A 22913-nucleotide genomic window follows, 5' to 3' on the forward strand; every position below is an offset into this window, starting at 1 on the left:
AAATTAAAAATATGTGAATTTTTTAATGATTGTGTTTCTTTTGTTTATTTATTGCAGAGTGCAGGGTACCTAAAGCGTGCTAGTACTGAACAGCTGCAGGAGATATTCAATAAGGTAACATATTCTCAATTTAATTTTTCAACTATATACATTGCCTTTTTTTTTTAAGTGGACTGCTTTTCTCTATTATGTTTTTTATGCCAGTATGCATCCGAAGAAGTAAATGGGGTAAAATATATGCGAGCTGGTGACTTCATTCAACGTTACCTTCGATTCATCCCTGAGAAAGATTTCAATGAGGAATCTGTAAAGTTGTTGGGTGGAATTATTGACACTAGCAAAGATGGGTATGTGTGTACTGTACCTATGTCAATGTTTCTTGATCAAAAACTCCACTGAATGTTAATTTTTAAAATTCTCTTTCAGACTTATATCATTCCCAGAATTTCAAGCATTTGAAGGCCTACTGTGTGTTCCAGACGCATTATACAAAACTGCTTTCCAACTTTTTGACACAAATGGAAATGGAATGGTGTCATTTGGTGGGTACTGGTCACTGGTCATGGTCATAATGAATCCAAATACTTTGATGGCTGAAATTGCCACCCAAAAGTTGTTATAACAGTTAAATCTTATTTAATAAATTTTTTTATTCACCTTGTATTGTAGAGGAATTTGTCGAAGTGGTTCGCAAAACAACTCTTCATCAGCGTATGCCCTTCAATTTTGATGGAAACTTCATTAAACTGTACTTTGGCAAGGATAAGAAAAGACTCATCTCTTACTCAGAGTTCAGTCAACTTCTGCATGTAAGTTTCTGTATTAAAGAAAATAATAAACAAATATTTGTCTTTGTTTTACATATACATAATTTGTTCTCTCGGTTCACAGGATTTCCATGAGGTTTATGCTATGGAAGCTTTCCGAAAATCTGACAAAGATGGATCAGGCTTCATTTCGGCCTTGGACTTTCAGGACATTATGGTTTCCATTAAGAGCCATTTGCTTACAAAAGATGTTAAATCTAATCTTGTCGCTGTAGGTATACATCCATAGTAAGAGTCTTACAAAACTTCAAAATTTAATAATGTTCTCTATCCTAGGCTGCATCTGGTGGAACAGGTGGACAACGGGTGAGCTTCCCATACTTTATGGCATTTAACTCCTTACTCAACAATATGGAACTCATCAAAAGAATTTACCTGAATGCAACTGGTGGAAACAGAAACCAAGAAGTAACAAAAGGTCTGTTTCCTCACCTATAATATTGCATGAACACTGCTGATACATTTCTTTACCTAACTTTAAATCAAAAAATAACTAATTTTGGTTTTAAATTATTTTTTCTTCTACTTTTACAGAGGAATTCCTTCACTCAGCACAGATGATGTCTCAGATCACCCCCCTTGAAGTTGATATTCTTTTCGTCCTTTGCCACCTTCTCCATCAAACAAGGTGAGAAGTAATTTGTATTTCAGTGTGTTGTTTAAAATGTGTGTGATTTAGACACATTTTTACCATATGCTGTAAATTATGAGGGAACTTTTCAATTTTTGCTGGCTTTTGGAATGCAGCATATCAGTCTCCCATGAGGATCATCATAGTTGGTTTGGGTTTGTGTACAGTGTATTTGAAAATAAAATTGTTGCCTTCAATAACGCCTTGCTTTCCTCTTAACCGATTATCAGGTGGAGTTAATTTTTGTTTTTATTTTCAGCCGAATAGTTTACAGTGACCTTCAAGCTATTGCTCCAGAGCAGTATTTTAAGCAAATCACTAACCGATTAGCAGAAATCAAAGCTGTATCAGTAAGTGCGGAACTCACTTCTGAAATTCAGTTGATTTTTCGGTCTATTATAATAATTTACTCCTTATTTTTATATCCTTAGAGCCCAGAGGAACGTGGAGCTTTGATTCAAGTTTTAGAAAGCGCCTACCGTTTCACTCTTGGTGCCCTTGCTGGAGGTAAATTTCTGAGCTTAAAACGCCTACATTCTTATATTGTGTTCCATTTAAGTCTATTTCATATTTGCCCTTAATCAATAATTGTTATTATCAAATAGCGGTTGGAGCCACAGCAGTCTATCCCATTGATTTAGTAAAAACTAGAATGCAGAATCAAAGATCAGGTTCATTTGTTGGTGAGCTAATGTATCGGAATTCAATGGATTGCTTTAAGAAAGTTATCCGTCATGAAGGTGCAACTGGACTCTACAGAGGACTTGTTCCTCAGCTAATGGGGGTAGCACCAGAGAAAGCTATCAAACTAACGGCAAGCCATCATATTTTTCACTGGTTAATTTGAGTCTTTGAAATAAATATTTTTCAGTACAGCTTACAGAAATATTTTGAATTCTAGGTAAATGACCTGGTCAGAGACAAATTCACTGATAAGAAAGGCAACATTCCATTATGGGGAGAGATCCTTTCTGGTGCATGTGTAAGTCTTATGTAAACAATAATTGATTTTAAAATTCAAACAGGTTAGTTTAATGTACAAGAGGTAATAGAGGTACAAACTTTTTGTCATAGGCTGGAGGTTCTCAAGTTATATTCACAAACCCACTTGAGATTGTGAAGATTCGTCTTCAAGTTGCTGGAGAAATAGCAAGTACAACAAAAATAAGTGCATTGTCTGTTGTTAAAGAACTTGGTTTCTTTGGATTATACAAGGTCAGTAGTTTGTTAACATACTGAATTACTACTTTTAGTAATCTTAAACTACCATTTACTATTATATGCCTCTATTTCATAGGGAGCAAAAGCATGTTTTCTGCGAGATATCCCTTTCAGTGCTATATACTTCCCTGCCTACGCCCACACAAAGGCTAAGCTTGCTGACGAAAATGGGTATAACCATCCCCTTACACTCTTGCTTGCTGGTGCTATTGCTGGAATTCCAGCTGCATCACTTGTAACTCCTGCTGATGTCATAAAAACTCGCCTTCAGGTATGCATTGTATTATCTTTAATTGGACATATTAGGTCACATGTTCTTATTCTTTATTATTAAACCTATACAGCACAAGTTGGGATGAAGAAGTGACGTTTAAAAATAAGTACTATTAATATATGTATTTTTTATATGCAGGTTGTAGCAAGACAAGGACAAACTACCTACACAGGAGTAATTGATGCATTTGGAAAAATTATGCGTGAAGAAGGACCAAGAGCTTTCTGGAAGGGATCAGTTGGTAAGCAAAGAATAAATTAATTTTAAATATAAACTCTTACTAAAAAGTGTTGACCTTTGTATAATGTGGTCCATACTTCTGAAAATTTTCACAGCCCGAGTTTGCCGTTCTTCTCCTCAATTTGGAGTTACTCTACTAACCTATGAAATTCTTCAACGATTATTTTATGTTGATTTTGGTGGAACGTAAGTAATTTTACTGTCAATATGCGGTACATATTTGGAAGTTTTAAGAGCACCATATTTAACTATAAATACTTGTTTATAGGCGTCCGACTGGTTCTGAACTAAATGTGCCAGCTGTGGGAATTGCAGATGAAGTGAAATCAACCAATCCAGATCACATTGGAGGGTATCAAGTTGCGCTTCCTATATTCCAGGGTATTGAAAGTAAATTTGGGCTCTGTTTACCAAAGTTCAAAACTGGATTTATACCTGTTACACCTCCCTCATAGTTATCTTTAGAAATCATGTATCATATGCCTCTAACATTCTTGGGCTAGGTTTTTAGTTATGAGCTTTGGAGGTTGTGATGTATTTTGCTGTTTAAGCCTGTGATGCAGGGTATTGCTTTGCTTTAATATGTTCAACCTTCAGAGACTGAGGTGGGAGGAAGTTTGTTAGGCAAACATTGACTTTTCTGCTGTCTCAATCAAAAGAACATGTTTGTTTTCTGATTCTTGTTTTTTTTTTTAACAACAAAAAAAGCCACAAACAACTGAATAAGATAAATTATGTTCTGTAAACATATGCATGTCTCAGGAATTTCCCAGTCAATAGAACTGTATTTATTTAGTGAATACTTACTTGGCATCAGCAACAGCCATTTTATGTAGAAATTCCTACAAGATCTTTATTTCAAGTGATCTATGTTATACCAGTGTAAATGTTAACTTTTGAAAACTTTTAACTTTTCATTGTGTACTGTTTCATAATTTTATATTATGGGTACCTGCTTTTTTGTTAAGGAGTATGTTAAAACATGATAGTTTACACATTAGTATGTCACAATAAATACTTTCTGTGACCAATATTCAATTCTTCTGAATGAGAAATGGTTGATTTACTGTTGATATGATACCACTAAATACGTAAATGGATCATATACATAGATGACTAGCAGTATTAAAGGTGCTGTGGATAAATACGCAATATTTTTTGATTTATTGTCAAATTTTAAAGCACCATTATTTAATGCTTTTCATCTACAAATTTAAGTCTAAGGCTGATTTATAATTGCAATCTTGTCCTATGCATTTGGCCTTACATGTAAAATTAAAGTCTGTGAAAAATGGTTATTGCACTGTTTTTAATGTTGAGGTTTTATTCATTTACGAATGTTTTCTTTATTGTTTACTAGCACAGATTTCTTTAAGGATAAGCAATACACAAGCAGTCTTCAGCCAATACAAAGTTATAGAACAATTGTTACTGGATAGAGCTCTTGCTCTTGCTTATCTGTTATGCATGTTATGTTGTTTTACAAGTGAGCTGAGCGTACTGTATGCGTTAATGTTTAGTATGTCACTTACCTCAAATGTGATATTCTCACATTGAAATAGCTCATAAGTCTTGCTCGTTGTGATATTGTATCGTTATTTTCCAAGAGAAAAGAAACGTTGACCGGTACAAATGTGATTTTTACTTTTCACACCTTTTCCAGTAATACTCATCCAAAGAAAGTGAAGTGGAATCCAAAATGGGAAGGAGAGTAAACCTTATGTTTATTTTGATATTGTCTTTAACCACGAATAATTAATACTCCTGTATTTTTTGTACATAGTTTAAATATTGCATTATGAAATTGTATTTCTACTTTGCAGAGTTTTAGATCATGTGAAAACTATGTCAAACTGCATTTCAAGATATATTTTATACTGAAGTGATATTTGAGATGCAATGTGCCAGGCAAAGTAGCAAGAGTCATTGTCAAACCATTATTTGAAGATAAAAAATTAAACTGGTGCGGTCTCAAAGTTATTTCTGTTGTCTTCAATGTTTTAGTAAATTTTTCCAAATTGAAGTACACTGCTACTATAGTTCATTCACAAAACGTACACACTTCAGAAGGTCTGAGGCCCCATTGAGGTCACACTGGTATGGGGCCTCAAACTCAGGCCTGTAGAGACTGAACTGAATTACTAACTCCCCCCAATTTAACTTTTAACTCTCCATGGTATTAATGACCTGAACCAGACTGGTCAAGTCACTCCCAAATTTGATGACTGCTTGTCCTTAACTTGTCCAAACCCCACCTTGCGTTGCACTACTAGCTCAAATCGTAACAAAAGTCGGGGATTGGGAGTAGTTACAAACAGAAAAATCTTTGTCACTACTGTCTCATTTATTTTCATTTTCAATAGTTACCCTATAGCCACTCTGACAAGACACGATGAGTCAGATAAAACATGAACATGAGCCAAACTTTGCCCCATCAAGTGGTCAAACAGCTTCCACCAACATACTGAAACATCTGTCACACTTCCCCACCCTGAAGTGATTGTAACAATGAGTAGTAGAGAACTGTATGATTACCCCAGCATTTGGTCTTGTACCCTTTAGTCTTGCTATGACAGACAGACATGCTCATTTCTTCCATTACCAATATGTTTAACAAATTTTCCAAACAAAAGACCTCTCAAATAGCTCAGGATTTTAAGCTGTTCAGGCCTTTCTAAAACTAGATTTGTTCAGGTATCTTTAAAACTAGTTCAACAGAATTGAATAACAGTGACTAGAACATTAGTGTGCTGTACCTATATCTCAAGCATGTTTAACAATTTCATAATCTGAGCTTGTACAGGAAAGTACTGATTGTAGGGAAAGCAAGTAAAAACAATATGCCTAAGTTAAGCCCCAAATTTAACGAGAAATGTATTTGGAACATTTGAATTTGAGATAAAACGTAATTTGCACCTCAGTTCTACACATAAATAATTATGAAAAATGGATAGGTTGATGATAACAAATAAAATTAAGAAATAATTTTTTTGCAGGGCAATGTATTGAAAAAACTCACTCTGGTAGAGCTAAGAAATTTCGCATGGATTATGCCAAAGCATTACTTGCCTGTCTGTAAAATCCTATTCATCCTACATCTATGCTACATGAATTCAAAAACGTTGACAAGCGCAAAATAGTACACTGATCTGGCATGGGGAATGAATGAGTTCATAAATGCATTGGGCAGCATAAGGCTCAAGCAACTCATGGCAGACAAGAGGATTGAACTCACATCAAATGACTATTAAGGCAAAAAACGACATCTCAATAGATGTGAGAGGACATCACATGGTTGTCGGCTAATTCATCCTCACATCAATAGAACACCAAATTAATATGGTATTTGTATGCCCAAGCCAAATGCACAACCAAATGTCAAATTACAGTCCTCTAAGGTAAAAAAAAATATAACACCTATATTTTATCCAATCATGAGCCCACATCCCAACCTAAAGTTACTGTTACTATGATTAAGCAACCCACTCAGGGCAAATGAGAAAGGTAATGGTGTCAGTTTTTTCTCTAATACTCCGCCAATAGTCCAGTTGGTGTCAACCATACCTAAAATTTACAAAAGTAATATTAAAACCAGCGAGAAAGAATTAAGAAAGCCACTATGTCAGGATATCTCACCTTTGAAAGATAGGTCTGCTTTAGGAACATCAATTTGATAAGCAAGGGATGCTGTTGACTCCATCATGCGGAAATTTGTGTCAAATTCAACACCAAGAGCAAGCTGATCACTTGCCTTCTGAAAGTAGCATAAATGCAAGGCAGATGTACCTGCAGTACCACTAAACACATAGTCTTTCCCTAAAAATAAATAAAATGAATTGGTATCAAATCAAAAAACTTCATCAAATCTTACATAGAGGGCAACAGTAATTTAATTTGACATTTAGCTGATAGACACTGACCTGAATACCTGCCAGCTATTGATAAGACAGCAATTTCTCCTCCTGGAACCTGTGGGCCATACTGATATGCCAGTTCTGCTCCTAGGTCAGTACTTTTTGAAACGGACTGCAAGTAATGTCCAACCAGAACACCTGTAATAAGAAGTAATTGCAGTGGTAACAGCTTTAGCAGACAAGAATCCCCCACCCCTCAAAAAGGTAAAAAAAAAAAAAAAAAAAAAAAAAGGATTTCAAAAAATCATGATCAATAAAAACATAAGATTACAATAATCTAACAGATCAAGTATGACGTTTACCTGATTCATTTATGATGTCGGGATTGGCAGCAGTAGCTGTGAAAGTATAATCTGAGCCTCTGTAATCAGCTGTCATTTGGACAGCATTGAATTTACTTTTCTTGACCTAATTCACAAAGTTAGAAGAAATAAGATTTTGGCCATTGAGGTGTGGTCATTTAAAAACATCTTGTAGTATCAATCTTTACCTGAGTTGCAAATTTTGTTTTAAGCTTTGGTGTGAATTGATGGATGATGTTGGCATTGAGGTCTCCACTTGGATCTATGTCACCCAACAAAATGGGAAAAGCTTCATTTGATGTAAACTGTTTGGTGCCAACATAAGTGGCTCCAAAACGGTAACCAGAGGGCGTTTCAGAGCTCAAATTAATAGTATGTGAAACTTGAAAGTGGTTACTTAGTCCCTTGTTCACCATAAGTTTTGCACCCTCAAAGTTGGTTGGAAACACATCTGAAACATAGAAATAACCATAATAAAAAAATCTGTAGAACAAAAGTTTGTAAAAGAGTTTAAAACAGCCAGTCCCCCAGCGCCCAAAATTATTGTTGATGTTGTTTGTGTTTGCTGGTTTGCGCTAGGTCTCTTCTCCTTTAGATTGCTTCCACTCTTGTACCCTATCGAGAGTTAAAGCTACTGACACCTTGATATTATTATTGATGTATAATATTTAAGTTAAGTATAATGTGTTTCAAGGTATCATCTGCTAAAAAAAGTCACAGATAGCAGAAATGAAATTTGAACAATCCGAAATTGTGTTGTAAGGAAAAGAGTACAGCCTTATGGAAAGATTTCAAGATGAATAAAAAAATAAATCCTCAATGACAAACTACAATTGGAGTGTGAGGCTCAAGAGTTGACAAGCAGAACAGAGACCATCATTGGTAATATCACTCAAATTGAAGGTAATGGATTCACCAGACAAGGAGAAAGCTGTATGAGATTGCAAAGTTATATAATGTCCACCATAAAATTTACTCTCAAACAAGAAACCATTAGAACAATAAGAAAAAATTGACAAATAACGAAGCAACCTAACCTTTCAAAAGTTATCAGCAAATGGTAGGAAAAATTAGGAAAGTAACCTTTGCATTGTTTATGGAGGTCTTCCATGGTTCCTGGATTCTTGACAGATGAGGAGTCTGGTGGCAGAGGCATAGGGGGCTGAAATTGGGCATTTTCTGACTTTTCAGGTCCTGCTGAAGGAGGAGGAGGCATGCCTGGTGGAGGCGGCGGCATGGTGGGGGGAGGGGGAGCACTCGCAGCTTGAACTGCTTGTATGTTTCCCATGATGAAAAACGATGATAACAATCGATTAAGCACAAATTATTCCAGCTGGGACGATGAGAATCTGATGGCACTATCAAATTCAATTCCTGTAAGGTGAGGCCTTAAAAATTCAAAGTCTACGGAGATGTTCTGCAGCGTTCCATGCTTACACCAGGTTGCCCTAAAATCAACAAAAGAAGAACAAGTTCATGAGGCTCTCCTCCTCCTCTTCAGATATGAAACTGTTGTAAGCCAAATCTGCGGATATGAAGGAAGTTTTTCATACCCTGTTCTTCCTACTCCTCCCAAGTGCAGGACAAATAAAGTAAAATACGAGGTTTTTGATTGGCTGTCGTCGGTGTGTTGGGGTTGGAGTGAAAATCAAAACCTAGCTCTGATGGCCAATATAGATTGCTGCTCATATCTTTGTAATGTACGTTGAAAAATTTCCGTCCTGTAAACTGAAAAATGAAACGATTGATTTTGATCGAAATGAGCTCGTAATCTTGTCAATCACAACTAGCATTGTTCATTCAAACTTAGAGCCTGACCTTGGTTTGGAAGGATAACCTTAAATTTTCTCTCAGCCCTCTTTTGATTGAAGTTTGTTGTTATTGTCAATGTACTCTGCATTCATATTCTATTGACGATAAATTCGTTATTCTCCACTTTTAAGATATTAATCTGGTGTGTTTACAATTTTCTAGGCAATATAAAACTGGTCCTGAAACTCGGTTGACTTCAACACATCAGTGAAATTTGAGTTTTTCTACAGATTCATTTTTATAGTCACAGAGATGACACTTTTTTGACTGAGACAGGAGGACTGACGACTACTTTTTCATTTATCTTTAAAAATGGCGGGTACGATTTTAATTTAAACCTCCTACTTATTTTAAGTGTTACAGCATTCAAAAATTCTTCTGAAATTTCATTTTTTAGGACGTAAGCCAATGGGACTAAAAATTAAAGTGCCTGAAGAAACAGTGGCTGTGTAAGTAGGATATTTCTGAAGTCTCTTTACTTCTCTGATGTTTTAACCTGTAAAGACATGAGATTGTTTGAAGGGGCATGAGTCAGGCAGTACACACTTAAAATACAGGAATTATGTTAAAACCAATTAACAACCAAATCATACTTTCTCAGGACTCCTCCACGAAATCTTGATAAAAAGACGACTATAACTATAGGTGATAGAACATTTGTGGTTGAAGCTGATGATTTGGAGAAAATCTGTGATCTTGGTCGTGGAGCTTATGGCATTGTGGAGAAAATGCGTCACATACCAAGTCAAACTGTCATGGCTGTCAAAGTAAGTATTACAACTAGCCCCTACAGAATTTCTCATCAGATTAATTGTTCCATTTCTCTTCTTTTCTGGCATTCTTTAATTGTAAAGCATCTATTTTTTATGATGACACTAAATCTTGAACAAAAGCAAACTTATTCTATATAGTTTTTCACCAACAGTACGAAAGTTTTATGAAGTACTTATCATTTTAAAGTATTTTCATTCAATTTGCTGGTTTTTTGTGCTGCTAGAGGATATCAGCCACTTTAAGTATGCAGGAACAACATGATCTATTAGTAAACTTTGAGAATTTGCTACATTCTGCGGGGGACTGCAAGAGCTCGGTAATTCTGCATGAAAAACTCCAGTATTGCATCGAAATTTGTAAGACAATATGCAGCTTCTCTGTATTTGATATAATTTCATTTTTTTGTCTCAAACAAAGAGATTTAGGAAAAAAAAGTATTTGTTTTTGAACTTTGCGATAAGTTTTGACATTTTTGATAAACAGTGGCATGTAATGCACCGCACTTTTAGAGTAGTACATTAACTGGGAATTGGAATAAAAAAAATTAAACCAAGGGCCTAGTTGATAGGAATTTGCCTTTCAGTCCACCCAACTAACATTAAATAAAATATCTCAACTTTGTTGAACTTCTGTTAGAACTTTTCTACAGTAAATATATTGTCATTCTTAGTCGACAAGTCTTGATTAGATTGTTTCAAATAGCTCCAATGCTTGCAATTGTAGTCTTCGATGATGTATATTTTATTTTTTTATTTACATTTTACGCATTTTGTTTTTGTTCCATTCTGCACAGCCTTTGTCCTAATGGTTTGTCATACCATATAGCACTTGGCTTACATTATATTTTTGCATGGTATCTACAGTGCATTAGATGTAAATAACATTTTAAATATGTTGCCAGTATCTGTCATTAGTTTCATTAGACATACCTTTAGACTTAAGTCTTTACTTTTTCAGTTTTTGTAGGTGCAACACAAGTAGAATATCTGAAGAACAATGTTTCTAATTACTTAGCTTAAGATTTGTTATGCCATTCGTGACAATGAAATGTTTCTCTTTAGCTGCATTTAGTTAGGAGAGCTAATCTGGAAGCTTTTGCTTTAGGCTCTTGCTCTGGGTTTGGGCTTTTTTGGTTTGCAATCCGGATTAAGCCTTCTAACTAAGTACAGCTTTTAAATAATTAGTCGTGTGCATTATTGATTTAAAAAAAAAAGCAATAGCAAAGAACTATCTCAAGCAAAATGCTCATGATTTGAACCTCAACCATTAGTAATCTTTGCTAATTTATTATCCATTCATAAATTCCATCAGAAAAATTGATATTTGTGTGTTTTTGTCCTAGCGCATAGCAGCAACTGTCAACACCCAGGAGCAGAAGCGCCTTTTGATGGATCTTGATATCTCAATGCGTTCTTCAGACTGTCCATATACTGTTCAATTTTATGGAGCACTTTTCCGTGAGGGGGATGTCTGGATATGTATGGAAGTCATGGATATGAGTCTTGACAAATTTTATACTCGTGCATATTCCCATCAAAGAAGTATCCCTGAAGATATTTTGGGGAAAATTACAGTTGCTGTAAGATTACTTTTTTACCTCCTTTTAAAAATAGAAATCTAGTCTTCAAAGTGTACTGTGGATATTAGATCTTGTCAGCACTGTGTTCTAAAAGGTCAGGATTTCTTATTTTACAGGTTGTAAATGCTCTTCATTATTTATACTCAAAGCTACGTGTCATACATCGTGATGTTAAGCCGTCTAACATTCTAATTAATAGACGTGGAGAGGTAAAGATGTGTGATTTTGGTATATCAGGGTACCTTGTGGATTCTGTTGCAAAGACAATTGATGCTGGCTGCAAACCATATATGGCTGTGAGTTTTTCGTATCATTTGAAGTGAGTACCAGTAGATACTTATTGAGCTTCAAAAAATATAGTAAAGTTGCTTTTACAGCCTGAACGCATTGATCCATCCGGCAATCCATCACACTATGATATTCGATCAGATGTTTGGAGTTTGGGTATATCTCTTCTTGAACTTGCTACTGGGAAGTTTCCATATGCCACATGGGGTACTCCATTTGAACAGTTGAAACAGGTTGTTAAGGATGATCCCCCACGTTTGCCTTCAGGGAAATTTACCTGTGAATTTGAAGATTTTATTGAAAAGTGGTAAGAACTACTCTTCTTATATCAATACATTTTTGAATACAAAGAGATTGCTGTAATATTTTTTCTTCTGTTTTTGTAGCTTACAAAAAGACTATACTGCCAGACCTAATTATAATCAGCTCTTGGAGCATCCATTCTGCAAAACACATGCTGAACGTGTCACTGATATCTCACCATTTGTTGGTGAAATTTTGGACCTTGAAGATGTTGTTACATAGATTTAGGGTATCATTTTGACCTTTACGAGTGTCTGTGCCAGTGAATGTATGATAATTATTTGTGTGTAGATAGAAGTATTTGTGCGTAAGTAAGTTTGTATGTGTGTCTGTATGTTTGTGTCCATTAGTAATGCCTTTAGTAGGTCTAATTGTACTGACATGTACCCAGTGGGATTAATGAATGCCCCATGCTGTTACAACTATTTAATGGCAGAGTTCCTTCTGTTTTGGTTAAACAAGTGCTTAAGGTCTCCTAATTTGAATGTTGAGGTTATCGTTTTATTTTTGTTATCTGTTGAAATAAGAGACTTTTATTGCTTTCCCTTCCCCCTTTTTAAAAAATACATCACGTGAATGATTAAGAATTTTTGAAGTAACCTGTGAAGTACAAGCTTGGAGGGTCATTTAAGTCAATTCAGTGTTTCATACAGATCCTTGTTTTGTTGTGCTATATCTTGTGAGGCTAATATCTAAGGGCATGTATGATTTGTAAAGGAAACAGTGCAAAAATGTTTCCTCTGCTGCTTTACTTTAAACTCATACATGTTCTATAGTAAATATATTTTCAGTTATTACAATTTTCTCTACTAAATTAAACTGAAGAATTGAAGCATGTCAGAAGTGGAATTATCGACTAGTTATATGGGATTGCAATACTCATCTAGTCTTTATGACTTACTGACTATAATTCAGTCACGTCAGACACCTTTCCAGTTAACTTTATGCCTCTATATGTGAATCTATTCTTATTTTATTGTTTTGCCAAGCTATATTGATCGATTTTTGTTTCAAGTTTTGTGGATTAAATATACCTCTTCACCCTTTACCAACAACAATAATTTTAAACTTTTAAAAAGAATGTACTTGTCTAGATTACCGGTTCTGTGTGTATATTTTGTGTGCCTTCTCATCAGTATTGTGAGAATGTGGATAAGGTTTGGAAGAGGATATATTGTTTAACCTGGAGAGGATGAAACCATCTTAACCAACTTAACATTGAACTTTAAAGCATCTATTAAATTAATTACGTAACTATTGAATAGGATTAATTCAATCATGGCTATGGTTTTGCTCAAATTCCAATTTTTTTCTTCTACAGTTATGAAAATGTTTGGTAATACTGCATTTCTATTGTTATACTCTTATCAGGAAAGCAGTCTTGTGCAAGCAGACATATTTTGTGTGCGCCTTTTTCTTTCATCTGAAGTTGTCAAATTTAAAGAAACTGCTTCTCCTCCCCCTTTTTACAGCTCTCAATACTACTTTCCGCTTCTTCACAATAATAATTTCTTTAATGTTGCCCTTGGAATATGATTCCAGTATCCTACAGAAAGCTCTTATATTACTTACCGATGTAAAAACTCTGCCCTAGTTATGTCCAAATACACTTTCAAAGTCATTGATGTCAGGCTGCTTCTCTTCAATTAGCAGAAAAAAGCAAAAACATGGCCTTCATAACGAAACAAATTCATAAAAATTTCTTGAGAGATGTACCCTTTGTTAAGTAGGTCTTCCTTGTAGTATGCTCTTTGGGGCTAACTTTTGCAATGTAATTAGTGATATTCTGGGAAATCTATTTTGCCCCAAAACCTTAAAAAAATCATTGTGTGAGGCACTATCCTCAAATAGATGTTTGTGAAATTAAACCATCACCTCTGTTGCTGTACTTCTCAAATAGCAATCTGTGTGCCTAGAAAGTAAGTCATTGATCATACATCACCCTTTGTGTGTGCCATTCAAAAATGTCTTGTTCTACAGGCATTCATTGTATGTGATCTTGTTAGTTATTTAACTCTCATGAGCTTTTATGGGGCTGCTTGGTAGTAAGAGAGTGTTTACCCTTTCACCAGCAACCTGCTAATCAAAGAATAACTTTGTTTATTCATATACTGTACATTAAGCTTTATTTGCTGATGTAATAATGACAAGACTGTTAGCCATCTTAAACTTGAGCAGAAATAAAACAAAATGTAAATGATCAGTGTTTGTATAGAACCCACTTCTTTGTTGTGACTCCAATCATTAAAGAGAAAAAAAAAAATCGCTGCTACAATCCAAGAATTTTAGGGTGAAAAATTGGAACAAAATGAACCACAAATGTTTTAATTACACTGAATATAAAACAGAACAAAACAAAAACATTTATCTTTTATCACAGAAACAAATACTAGTGCACAACCCCATTGCAGTAACTAGGTAATCACAAACCTGATAGATCATGTTGGTAAACAAGTGCAGATGTAAAAATGCAACAAAAACCAAACAACCAACCCACCCCACTTCAAGTTCATTCCCCAAATCACACAAAACATTGGTATTTGATATATTATATATCATATAATTTTTTGGTAGTTTTTTTTTTTAAGAAGAGGAATAAGTAAAAAGTACAGGAAATAGTTTCATTGGCACATAGGCAAAAACATATCTTGACACAACTTTTTGGCAAAATTAGGTACTGTTTACCTACTTAAAAGTTGGTTAAGAATTAAAATTACTGGTAACTAGTCAACAATTCATATGTACTCAGCAAACCAAAGTTGATCAAGAGATCAAAATTTCAAACATACAAGAGATGAGTTTGAACTTCAGACATGAAATTGAAGAAAAAGATTGTCAGAACAGTTGTTAATTATTAATGTCGAAGCACTAAAAATATTTATAGAAGATATTTGGACAAAAGAGAAATACTAAATGCCCAGTATTGATATGTATGTAAAAATGTCCTTTTCATAATAATGCTGATTGGAAATGTCACCTGTTTTCTGAGTAGACTTTACACATCACAGGTAGAATGAAAACTACCAGGTGTGCTTGACAAGGAGCACTACCGTTAGTAAACATGACAGACACAGAATAAAATATAGACAATTCTTTATGGAAGAATAAAAAAAACCATTGTACTATGTACTGATGAATGTAAATTTAGCTTCCAGCACACAGATATTTCAGAAACTGAATCTACCCCGTACTTTGAAAAATCCCAGGGAATTTCTATTGTGGATCAGAGATCCAATTGATAAGTAATTGTGAAGAAGAATTGGCTTATGCTGGACCAAACACTTGGTTGACTTTTGCAAATTTTCCATAGCTGTTAAAAGTTGTTGAGATAATTTTTCAACATCATAACTAACAAACATGTTAGGATTTTGATTATCTCCTTCTTTAGAAGATGCATCTAATGGACCAAAAAACAAAAACAAATTACAAGATCTTCATGATATGATTATTCTTATTAATTGACTCAAGAGATTGTGCACAGTTAATTTTATGCCTACCTTGATGTGACAGTAAAGGATGTGAGGCAAAAGTAAGAAAGGGAATATCATTGTTAAACGGGTTCCATTTTTTAGAAAAGGCAATTGGTTCTCCGTTGTTCCACATGATACGCAGACCTTGCATATCACGAGCTCTGGCAATATATAAAATGATTAATAGCCCTGGATTTTCATACAATGGATTAAAAAAATATATGGTGAGGTAACTTGATTATCTTCAAAATGTAGTGCACTCTATCACAAGATACACAGAACAAGCCCAATTGCAATTCTCGCTTTCTATATTGTTAAATACATATACAAAATAAAAAGCGCAGCAGCTCATAAATCAAAGTTAATATGAACAGGCACAAAAGATGAGACATTCTATTAGTGAAATAACTATCATGCAGTGAGTACCTGGGTTCAAACTGGGATACATCCAAGGCAGTGTGGCATAACTCTGAGGGACGGGTCCAATGAAGGAGACAACCTTTCACAACGGTTGAAACACCTGATGCCAGACCATTCATACGCCTACATATAATTTTCAACAAACAAAAGGCAAGGCATTCCATGCAAGGAATAACATCACATGATGAGCAAAGCAGACGTCACTGGACATCACGCACAATAATGTGAATTAGAATGTTTTCAGTGTACTTACGGCACAAGTGATGCTGGGGGATACACAAGTTCTCCAACAACAATTGTATCAATTTGTAGGAGGGGTGTTCTTCGAACCTCTAAAGGTTTCAAGGCTATGAAGTCAAATTTTATAACCAGAAGTGAATTGGTTGTTAGAAGCACTAATCTTTCTTTTTCAGCATCCCATATGTTAATCCTGCAAAGTAGATTTATATAAGTATTACATTGAATAATAGATATAGCTATGATCAATGATGTTTTGAAGCATACTCAGTCAAAATATATCGTCCCAAAATGTCTCCATCTAATTCAAAGTTTACAAATGCTTCAGTGCTATCATTAACAGCTTGATCAACCAATCCTTCACGAGAAGCAAACAAATTACGAAGATGATCTTCCGGACAAGGCATTGCAGCTACGTCCATTCTGGATGTTCCTGACACTAACATACACAAAGAAAATTGGTTAGAAATAATCTTTTTGAATGTGTACTGTTCATGAATTGTGCTATCATCATATTTTTGCTCTTGGATCAGAAAACCACAGCTCTACAGAAAGAAAAAAAAACACTGGTCAAGTGGAAGGCATTGATAATTCTAGTGACTTCTCAAAGGACAGAAACTTGTTACAATAACACCAATTGACATGACTGGTCAAAATTTTAGTCATCTTGACTAATCAGAAATGACGTTATGAAAACATCATTTAACATTCTCCTGATGTCATTTTTTACCACTCAAGATGACTGAATTTTGACAAGTGACATCATAATTGATGTCATCTTCACAAATTTCTGTCCTTTGTGTTAAAACAATAAGAAAACCTTGCTTTTTCAGATAATGATTTGAAGCTCACCTGACTCAACTTCGGAGGGTGACAAATTATTCGTCTCTCTTCCAACTGAAAGGAATTTAGGCCAAATACCCGCATTGTTTGGCTGAGAGTCTGGCAGAGTCGCAAGACTATCGGCGGTGGGGTTATCTTCTTGATGTATACGTAAGGTTGCTCCCCTAAAACTTGGGGTGGATCCATCAAAATCTTCCAATGAACGGTCCTCCCTATCCATTACTGATACGGTACAACGCCAGACTTGACAGATTTCATAAAGACACACCTATAAGGAATAGGGCAATGCCGCAAGATTAAGTTTCGCGAGCAGATGCAACAATTACTGCTGTTGGTGCCTCGGTTTGTTGGTTTGTGTTTGTGTACGTTGAGGACGTTGACGTCGTCGTCAATATCGTCTGCTCTTGGTCTGCTGCTAGTCGCGACCACGTTGAAGTTATTATTACAATGATTACTGCAAGATTATTTTCCGTCAGTTTTGGTCTGTTAAATTTTCCAGAACGCTAATTTATAATTTATAAGACCAGACAATCTCGAAAATATTCAGAGCGAGACACAGGGAAGGTTAGGTTACCTAAATTCGGTTACTAGCAGTTGGCAAAACCGGAGGGAAGAGGTGGAAGGGAGGGAACAAGCTGAATAGACAAAGGCACGTCTATCCAGTTCGGGCGGGAACCTGTTTGTGATATGACGATTCGCCGGTCTCACGTGAGTGGTACCACCACTCTTCCTGATAATACGCATTTTTTACTATTTTGCTCACGCGCCCTCGTCCGTAGAGGTGAAGGTTGGCAACAACCAGTGTAAATTCGCCAGGTCAGCAGATCAGCGAGGCTCAGCTGACTCAGCTCTAGGCTGCAGGTGCTGCAGGCGCAAGCTGGAGGACCGTGTTGCTTCAGTCGATCGTGTCGCTCCCGTGTTGGTATTTTGCGGTTATTTCATCAAGAGTTTTCATCAACGGTAGGTTTTCCAAGTGAAATTAGTTGCCAGCGGTTTATCCTGTGATCCGATATGAAAATTTGGTGTCAGAACGTCGGAAATTCACCAACCTGTAGGCTGCCTCTCGGGTCAATATGTTGCTGTAGCCAAGACCCAAGACTCCGTGACTTTTCGCTTAGGGTTGGAAGAACAAACTAACGGTTATTCGATTGTCCGAAAAAAACAAATCCACGGTTAATCGATTAGTCTTCACCGAAATTGTGCTTCTACCAATAGAAAATCGAACAAGTTAACCGATAATTCGATGAAAATTATTCACTGACTGTCGATTAACCGAATAAAAACGTTGTTTTTCCAACCCTATTTTCGCTAACTTTCTAGCCCCGTGGTGCTCTCATTGCTTGTTAGAGAATACAATCCCCAATTGTACCGGGTACCCGGTACATTTGTACACGTGTAACTGTAAATGCGCAGCAGTGCTGCGGGTTTGCCTACCTAAGTCGCCCGTAAGGGGGCCCGTGAGGGCCTGTAAGGGAGGCCATGGCCCCTGCAGTCCTGGTGGGTATGCAATCCCGCAACGCTGCTGCGCATTCTCAGTTACACCCGGTACATTGCAAATTATGCCTCATTGAGGCAATTGAGGCCTAAGCGGCGGCGCTGCTTCCAGCTCCGGCCGCTAGGGTGCAGCACGCTCTGAGGGGGGAGGAGGCGGGGGAGGGAGAGGGCGCGTTCTACATCGTGCAACCTGCATATCCGGTGCCTGCTGTCTGTCCGAATTTTTGTCGAAACGGCCTGGCAAGTCTGCTCTGCGGCCGTTGCGAGCCGCGCTGGCCGCCACTCGGCTGCTACCAGCACCCGCGACGCCGCGGGGGCCGCGACCGCGACCGCCCCGCGAGATGACAGGACATGCCGCGGGTCCCGAGGATACGCACCCATCCCATGCGACGGCGGTAATCCGCGGGGGAGAGGATAGCCCTGCAACCTGTGCTGTCCTTGTCGTGAATTTGTGGCTGCCCTGAGCGGCTGGAGCGGCTCGCCACGGCCGCAGAGCCAACCGAACGAACGGTTCCGGCCGTACCGGACGAGAATTCGGGTACAGTCGCAGGTTTAACAATTATACGCGTTTTGTTTTTCCTAACGGTCTTTGATACTTTGCCATATTCTTTCACAAATCTGCGATATTTTGGTACCTAAGGGGAATAGGGAATTCCCAATCCCAAGCGCCGGAAACGAGACCAGTCGAGCGCAGAGAGCCTGGAAAGATGGCAGTCCGGTTCGCACGCTTTTTACGGCACTTTGCAAATAATAGGCCCTGCAAGACCGTTTAGCAGTCTGAGAAGGTCCAGCTTTTGCACAGACCTACTACATTTGTAGCTACTATCTTTCAAATTAAGCCCAAACCCCATTTTATTTTTATTTTTCTCTCGACCAACCAACTGGATACAGAGAGCTTGAGCTACAGCAGGGGGGTTTGGGTAGTACCCAAACAACAATAAGGGGGGTGTGCGCTTGCCGGAACTGGCGGAAGCTGAGCGCCTGCGAGACTCAGGGTAGACCGCCCAGCAGTCCGCACATGCAATGCATGCAAGACGTTGCCTAACTATCAGGCGCTCTGCGACCTTATATACACAATAAATGAGTTTGAATGTTTTTTGTGCAAATGTTTGTGATAAGTTAATCCTTCGTTTCGTTTCGTACAAATCTAGCTGGTCAATTTTGAACCCTATCACATAGTAGCCCGTTTGAAATGTATTTTAATGAAGAAAATGGGTATTAATTTTCCAAAGCATACTATGTACATTGTTCATTTTTTAGAGAATACAGCAGTGTGCTTTTACGTCCCCGTTTTTTCCTTGTTTTGGCAGGACCATGGAGTGGAATCCAGAGCAAGAGAAGGTCCTCAACCAGGTTGATCAGATGCTACTTACGAGACAACCGAAACTTATCCGAGTCGAGGGTCCTGCGGCGTCGGGCAAGAGCACCCTCCTGCTGGTGAGAGCAAAGCAGCTGCGGCCGGCTGCAGCAGCTGGGTGAGCGCTGCTCCTGGGCGGTCGTGACGGTGTGTGTGTCTGTTCACAGGAAATAGCTTCACGCACGCGGCAGTCTTTGGGGCCGCAGAGCGTGCTGGTGCTCGCGCTCACCAACACGGCAGCGGATGCTGTCGGCGGGCGCACGTTCCACCGTGCCCTCAACCTCCCCGTATCCGACCCGCCAGCGGGCCCTGAGAACAACTTGTAAGGGCTACAAACAAATACAAAAGTACACGTGTATTGACAGCCGAACTTCAGGGTGGCTCATCTACTGCCTCTTAAAGGACGGATATACCATCTTTGTTTTACCAATGGTATCACGTCGTAGATGTAGACGGGTCACCTTGTTCGCTGTTGAAAATTTACAAAATACTTTGTTAATAGCTAATGAAAATATGTTGATAGTTAACTAAGATATTATGCACAGTGTCGAGGAGAGCCTTGACAGCTTGGGCCTGGGGGATGTGAAAGTCATCCTAATCGACAACGTTCACCAGGTGAACGACCACGTCATGACCATGGCACTGAGCCGCTTCCGACAGGTATTCAGCGAGGTCCCGCACGTCTATGCAGTAAAGTTACTTCCGCGTGATGGTAGTTTCTCATAAGATTGGTACTGTTGCAGGAGGGTTGCGCTGAACCGTTCGGTGGACGGATGTTGGTGATGTTCGGCGACGATGTGTCCTGGGGACCGGTCTTGGACATAGCTCCACCTCATTCAGTATCAGTCCCATCCGTGATCAAGCTCCATAAGACGTACTTCAAAGACGAGTCGTTCGGCGAAGCGGTTGAGCGGCTCAAACGCGGCATCGTGACCGAGGCGGACAGCAGCCTGTACGAGGGGCGCAGGCTGGAGAATCTGACACCTGCGGAGCAAGAGGAGTTCCTACGCGGGCCAAAAGTGCTCGTAAGCCGTGACGATCGTGATGACCACAACGAAAGCTTCAGGTAAAGTGCCTTTGGCTGATGCGACCGGAAATGGCGCGATGGCGAGCGGTGCGTTTGTTTGCTCTCTGCTGACGCCGTTGTTCGCTTTGTTGCAGGATGATCAGCTCTTCAGGCTCGGGTGCGCAAGCGCAAACTTTCGCCAGAGCGACTGGCAGCCCCTTCGAGAGGGTGACCCTGTGGCCCGGGGCGCCCGTGGTCTTGACGACCACCCAACGGCGGGGGTTGGAGGCGGGGTCGCAGGGCGAGGTCACTAGTGTGGCGGCCAATGGAGTCGAAGTTCAGTTCCAAGGGGTGCCGTCGGGGCCCGAGTCCTTAAGCGGCGACGGCGGCCTGCCGCTGATCAATCCTTTAGCCTACACCGTCCCCACAGCGCAGGGTCTCCGCTTCGACAAGGTAGGGCAAGGCAAGGCGAGGACGCACTCCTCTCTGTTTGCACAAGTAACACCAAGTGCAGTTCCACTAGATATTAATTACTTACTACTTCTCTCATTACTTACTGAAAATGAAAAACATTTTACTGTCACGTCTGGCAGTTAACATTATGCCTGTGCTGTGGAGTTGACTAGCCATTTGCTGCTATTATTTCTGCAGGTTTTAGTGCAACTGCCCGCCTCCGGCTTTGGCGGCTTTCCGCTCATTTATGCAGCCGTATCGCGAGCGAAATGTTGGGACGGCATTGCCTTTCTGGAGTCGGTTCCCACGCACCCTCAGGAGAAAAGAAAGAAATTTCTAAGCGACCTAAGCGACTACCTAAGCGACTCCTCCCTCTCTACATTGGCGAGTACAAAACTAAATTGAAAGACCCACCGGACACCTACTATTTGAAATTCTCGCAACACTTGTTTTTTTGTATTATTTATTTGATTTTTATAAACAGAAATTGTGTGAAGTAATTTGTTTTGTTAAACTATCATGCTTAAATAAATTTTCGTTATTAAAAATGTATAAACTTGAGATTCTTTACACTGTAAACCCAAATCGATCGTGTTTGTCATGTGCACACAGGCGCGCCTCATGCAGGCACGCCCAACCCGTTCACAAGGCAATGGTATAATGAGGGAGGCCCGTTTGACACTTCACACGTGTATTTCAAGCATTTCCGTCCGTCGCACAAGTTTTGAGATTACTGGGGTGAGATTCTTCTCGGCCGCTGGTCGAGGAGTCGAGTCGAGGCTGGTGCGCCGCCCCTACTCGTTGCTGCAGTAGCAGCGGAAGACGAAGCAGTAGCCCGAGGGGAAGCCCGCCCGTTGGCAGCCCTCTTTGCACGACGAGCCGCTCCAGCACCAGCCGCCGGTGCCGCCGTTGCCGCCGTCGCCGTTCACGGGTGTCGACGAGGTTGCCGTCGACGACTCTGAAAATTGGAAGATGAAGAGTTTAGCAAGTTTAAGCTACCGCGCCAGCGAGAGATTTGCCTTCGGGTCCAAACGTTGTGTTTTGGCCGAACGACACAATCGGATCACACAAGAAGATGGACGATGCCCCCCCCCCTCTTTCGATACCGGAGTTCGAAGCGTCGGCTTCTACCTCTCAACGTTGGCTCACCTGTGGGCTGGAGGAGGCTCTGGGGCGGCATGGCCTGGGCGAACACCAGCGCGATGGCGAGCAGTGCGACGATCAACATGACTTTGGTCGACATTTTTGCTTGCGGGTGTGGAGATGTGTCAGCTTTTGGGATCCAAACCGTCGAGGTTTCTCTGGGAGCGGGTCGAGAGCTGCGGACGACTGTTGCCCGGCGGTGGCACGAAGTTGATAATATAGGCCAGCGGCAGGTGTCACATCGAGGACTGGGAGGCACTGATTATGGAACTGATCGATCTGATAAGGGGCGTGAGAGAGACGCCTTTGCGTCAGCAATGTCGGC

General features: G+C 39.1%; 6 protein-coding genes across 22 annotated transcripts in view; 3 read left to right on the forward strand and 3 right to left on the reverse strand.

Annotated features, from left to right (window-relative positions):
• LOC113205324 (calcium-binding mitochondrial carrier protein Aralar1) overlaps positions 1-5173 on the forward strand; it is a 14857-nt gene extending 9684 nt beyond the window's left edge. For 12 of the 13 annotated variants that reach the window (XM_052265655.1, XM_052265660.1, XM_026420894.1 and 9 more), the window contains 17 exons: positions 58-114; positions 205-347; positions 427-542; positions 670-809; positions 892-1038; positions 1104-1245; positions 1362-1455; positions 1575-1613; positions 1718-1808; positions 1890-1965; positions 2064-2272; positions 2360-2440; positions 2533-2673; positions 2756-2950; positions 3092-3194; positions 3289-3379; positions 3462-5173. In XM_052265655.1, coding sequence (XP_052121615.1) covers positions 58-114; positions 205-347; positions 427-542; positions 670-809; positions 892-1038; positions 1104-1245; positions 1362-1455; positions 1575-1613; positions 1718-1808; positions 1890-1965; positions 2064-2272; positions 2360-2440; positions 2533-2673; positions 2756-2950; positions 3092-3194; positions 3289-3379; positions 3462-3648 — 2052 coding nt within the window. In that variant the 3' untranslated portion in view covers positions 3649-5173. The remainder of the gene's footprint in view (positions 1-57; positions 115-204; positions 348-426; positions 543-669; positions 810-891; positions 1039-1103; positions 1246-1361; positions 1456-1574; positions 1614-1717; positions 1809-1889; positions 1966-2063; positions 2273-2359; positions 2441-2532; positions 2674-2755; positions 2951-3091; positions 3195-3288; positions 3380-3461) is intronic. The other variant, XM_052265657.1, reaches the window with a different exon arrangement.
• Positions 5174-5516: 343 nt separating this feature from the next.
• Positions 5517-8864, reverse strand: LOC113205330 (mitochondrial import receptor subunit TOM40 homolog 1). Its single transcript, XM_026420911.2, has 6 exons — positions 8493-8864; positions 7598-7860; positions 7410-7515; positions 7114-7245; positions 6830-7009; positions 5517-6757 (listed from the first exon to the last, which is right to left on the reverse strand). The coding sequence occupies exons 1-6, from the start codon at positions 8695-8697 to the stop codon at positions 6618-6620; spliced, it is 1026 nt and encodes a 341-aa protein (XP_026276696.1). The 5' UTR covers positions 8698-8864; the 3' UTR covers positions 5517-6617.
• Positions 8865-8979: 115 nt separating this feature from the next.
• On the forward strand, positions 8980-14365 carry LOC113205327 (dual specificity mitogen-activated protein kinase kinase 6). Of its 4 annotated transcripts, none has more exons than XM_026420905.2 (9): positions 8980-9109; positions 9384-9540; positions 9619-9670; positions 9823-9988; positions 10219-10311; positions 11338-11574; positions 11691-11870; positions 11952-12169; positions 12249-14365. In XM_026420905.2, exons 2-9 carry the CDS (start codon positions 9534-9536, stop codon positions 12385-12387), a joined length of 1092 nt encoding a protein of 363 aa, XP_026276690.1. In that variant the 5' UTR covers positions 8980-9109; positions 9384-9533; the 3' UTR covers positions 12388-14365. The 4 variants fall into 4 exon arrangements, with proteins under 4 accessions (XP_026276690.1, XP_026276693.1, XP_026276692.1 ...); XM_026420907.2 differs by lacking the exon at positions 8980-9109 and adding an exon at positions 9117-9279; XM_026420906.2 differs by lacking the exon at positions 8980-9109 and adding an exon at positions 9118-9298.
• Positions 14366-14474: 109 nt separating this feature from the next.
• LOC113205329 (tumor protein p63-regulated gene 1-like protein) lies at positions 14475-17744 on the reverse strand. 2 transcript variants are annotated; one of them, XM_026420909.2, is made up of 6 exons: positions 17145-17744; positions 16560-16731; positions 16309-16485; positions 16062-16178; positions 15663-15796; positions 14475-15562 (listed from the first exon to the last, which is right to left on the reverse strand). In XM_026420909.2, exons 1-6 carry the CDS (start codon positions 17353-17355, stop codon positions 15333-15335), a joined length of 1041 nt encoding a protein of 346 aa, XP_026276694.1. In that variant the 5' UTR covers positions 17356-17744; the 3' UTR covers positions 14475-15332. The 2 variants fall into 2 exon arrangements, with proteins under 2 accessions (XP_026276694.1, XP_026276695.1); XM_026420910.2 differs by lacking the exon at positions 16062-16178 and having other exon boundaries at positions 17145-17733.
• Positions 17745-19144: 1400 nt separating this feature from the next.
• LOC113205331 (uncharacterized) lies at positions 19145-22001 on the forward strand. The gene is made up of 7 exons (XM_052265667.1): positions 19145-19167; positions 19940-20066; positions 20154-20308; positions 20532-20646; positions 20730-21052; positions 21148-21445; positions 21644-22001. Exons 2-7 carry the CDS (start codon positions 19944-19946, stop codon positions 21848-21850), a joined length of 1221 nt encoding a protein of 406 aa, XP_052121627.1. The 5' UTR covers positions 19145-19167; positions 19940-19943; the 3' UTR covers positions 21851-22001.
• Positions 22002-22119: 118 nt separating this feature from the next.
• On the reverse strand, positions 22120-22795 carry LOC113205332 (uncharacterized). Its single transcript, XM_026420914.2, has 2 exons — positions 22595-22795; positions 22120-22403 (listed from the first exon to the last, which is right to left on the reverse strand). Exons 1-2 carry the CDS (start codon positions 22686-22688, stop codon positions 22240-22242), a joined length of 258 nt encoding a protein of 85 aa, XP_026276699.1. The 5' UTR covers positions 22689-22795; the 3' UTR covers positions 22120-22239.
• Positions 22796-22913: the final 118 nt, after the last annotated feature.

Source organism: Frankliniella occidentalis, unplaced genomic scaffold (genome assembly GCF_000697945.3).
Source record: "Frankliniella occidentalis isolate FOCC.00 unplaced genomic scaffold, Focc_3.1 Scaffold29, whole genome shotgun sequence".
NCBI classification, from domain to species: Eukaryota; Metazoa; Arthropoda; class Insecta; order Thysanoptera; family Thripidae; genus Frankliniella; species Frankliniella occidentalis.

Excerpts from the sequence above, each read along its gene's own strand:
- LOC113205330 (XM_026420911.2), bottom strand. The coding sequence starts at position 8,697 with ATGGGAAACATACAAGCAGTTCAAGCTGCGAGTGCTCCCCCTCCCCCC. Across the intron at positions 7,861-8,492 it reads CCTCCATAAACAATGCAAAG|ATGTGTTTCCAACCAACTTT; the intron begins GTTACTTTCCTA and ends TCTATGTTTCAG. Across the intron at positions 7,516-7,597 it reads AAACAAAATTTGCAACTCAG|GTCAAGAAAAGTAAATTCAA; the intron begins GTAAAGATTGAT and ends TTTGTGAATTAG.
- LOC113205327 (XM_026420905.2), top strand. Across the intron at positions 11,575-11,690 it reads TGGGGAAAATTACAGTTGCT|GTTGTAAATGCTCTTCATTA; the intron begins GTAAGATTACTT and ends CTTATTTTACAG. Across the intron at positions 11,871-11,951 it reads GCTGCAAACCATATATGGCT|CCTGAACGCATTGATCCATC; the intron begins GTGAGTTTTTCG and ends TTGCTTTTACAG.
- LOC113205329 (XM_026420909.2), bottom strand. The coding sequence starts at position 17,355 with ATGGATAGGGAGGACCGTTCATTGGAAGATTTTGATGGATCCACCCCA. Across the intron at positions 16,732-17,144 it reads ACCCTCCGAAGTTGAGTCAG|TGTCAGGAACATCCAGAATG; the intron begins GTGAGCTTCAAA and ends TGTGTATGTTAG. Across the intron at positions 16,486-16,559 it reads GGACGATATATTTTGACTGA|GATTAACATATGGGATGCTG; the intron begins GTATGCTTCAAA and ends TCTACTTTGCAG.
- LOC113205331 (XM_052265667.1), top strand. The coding sequence starts at position 19,944 with ATGGAGTGGAATCCAGAGCAAGAGAAGGTCCTCAACCAGGTTGATCAG. Across the intron at positions 20,309-20,531 it reads GCGGGCCCTGAGAACAACTT|TGTCGAGGAGAGCCTTGACA; the intron begins GTAAGGGCTACA and ends TATTATGCACAG. Across the intron at positions 21,446-21,643 it reads AGGGTCTCCGCTTCGACAAG|GTTTTAGTGCAACTGCCCGC; the intron begins GTAGGGCAAGGC and ends TTATTTCTGCAG.
- LOC113205332 (XM_026420914.2), bottom strand. The coding sequence starts at position 22,688 with ATGTCGACCAAAGTCATGTTGATCGTCGCACTGCTCGCCATCGCGCTG. Across the intron at positions 22,404-22,594 it reads GAGCCTCCTCCAGCCCACAG|AGTCGTCGACGGCAACCTCG; the intron begins GTGAGCCAACGT and ends TCCAATTTTCAG.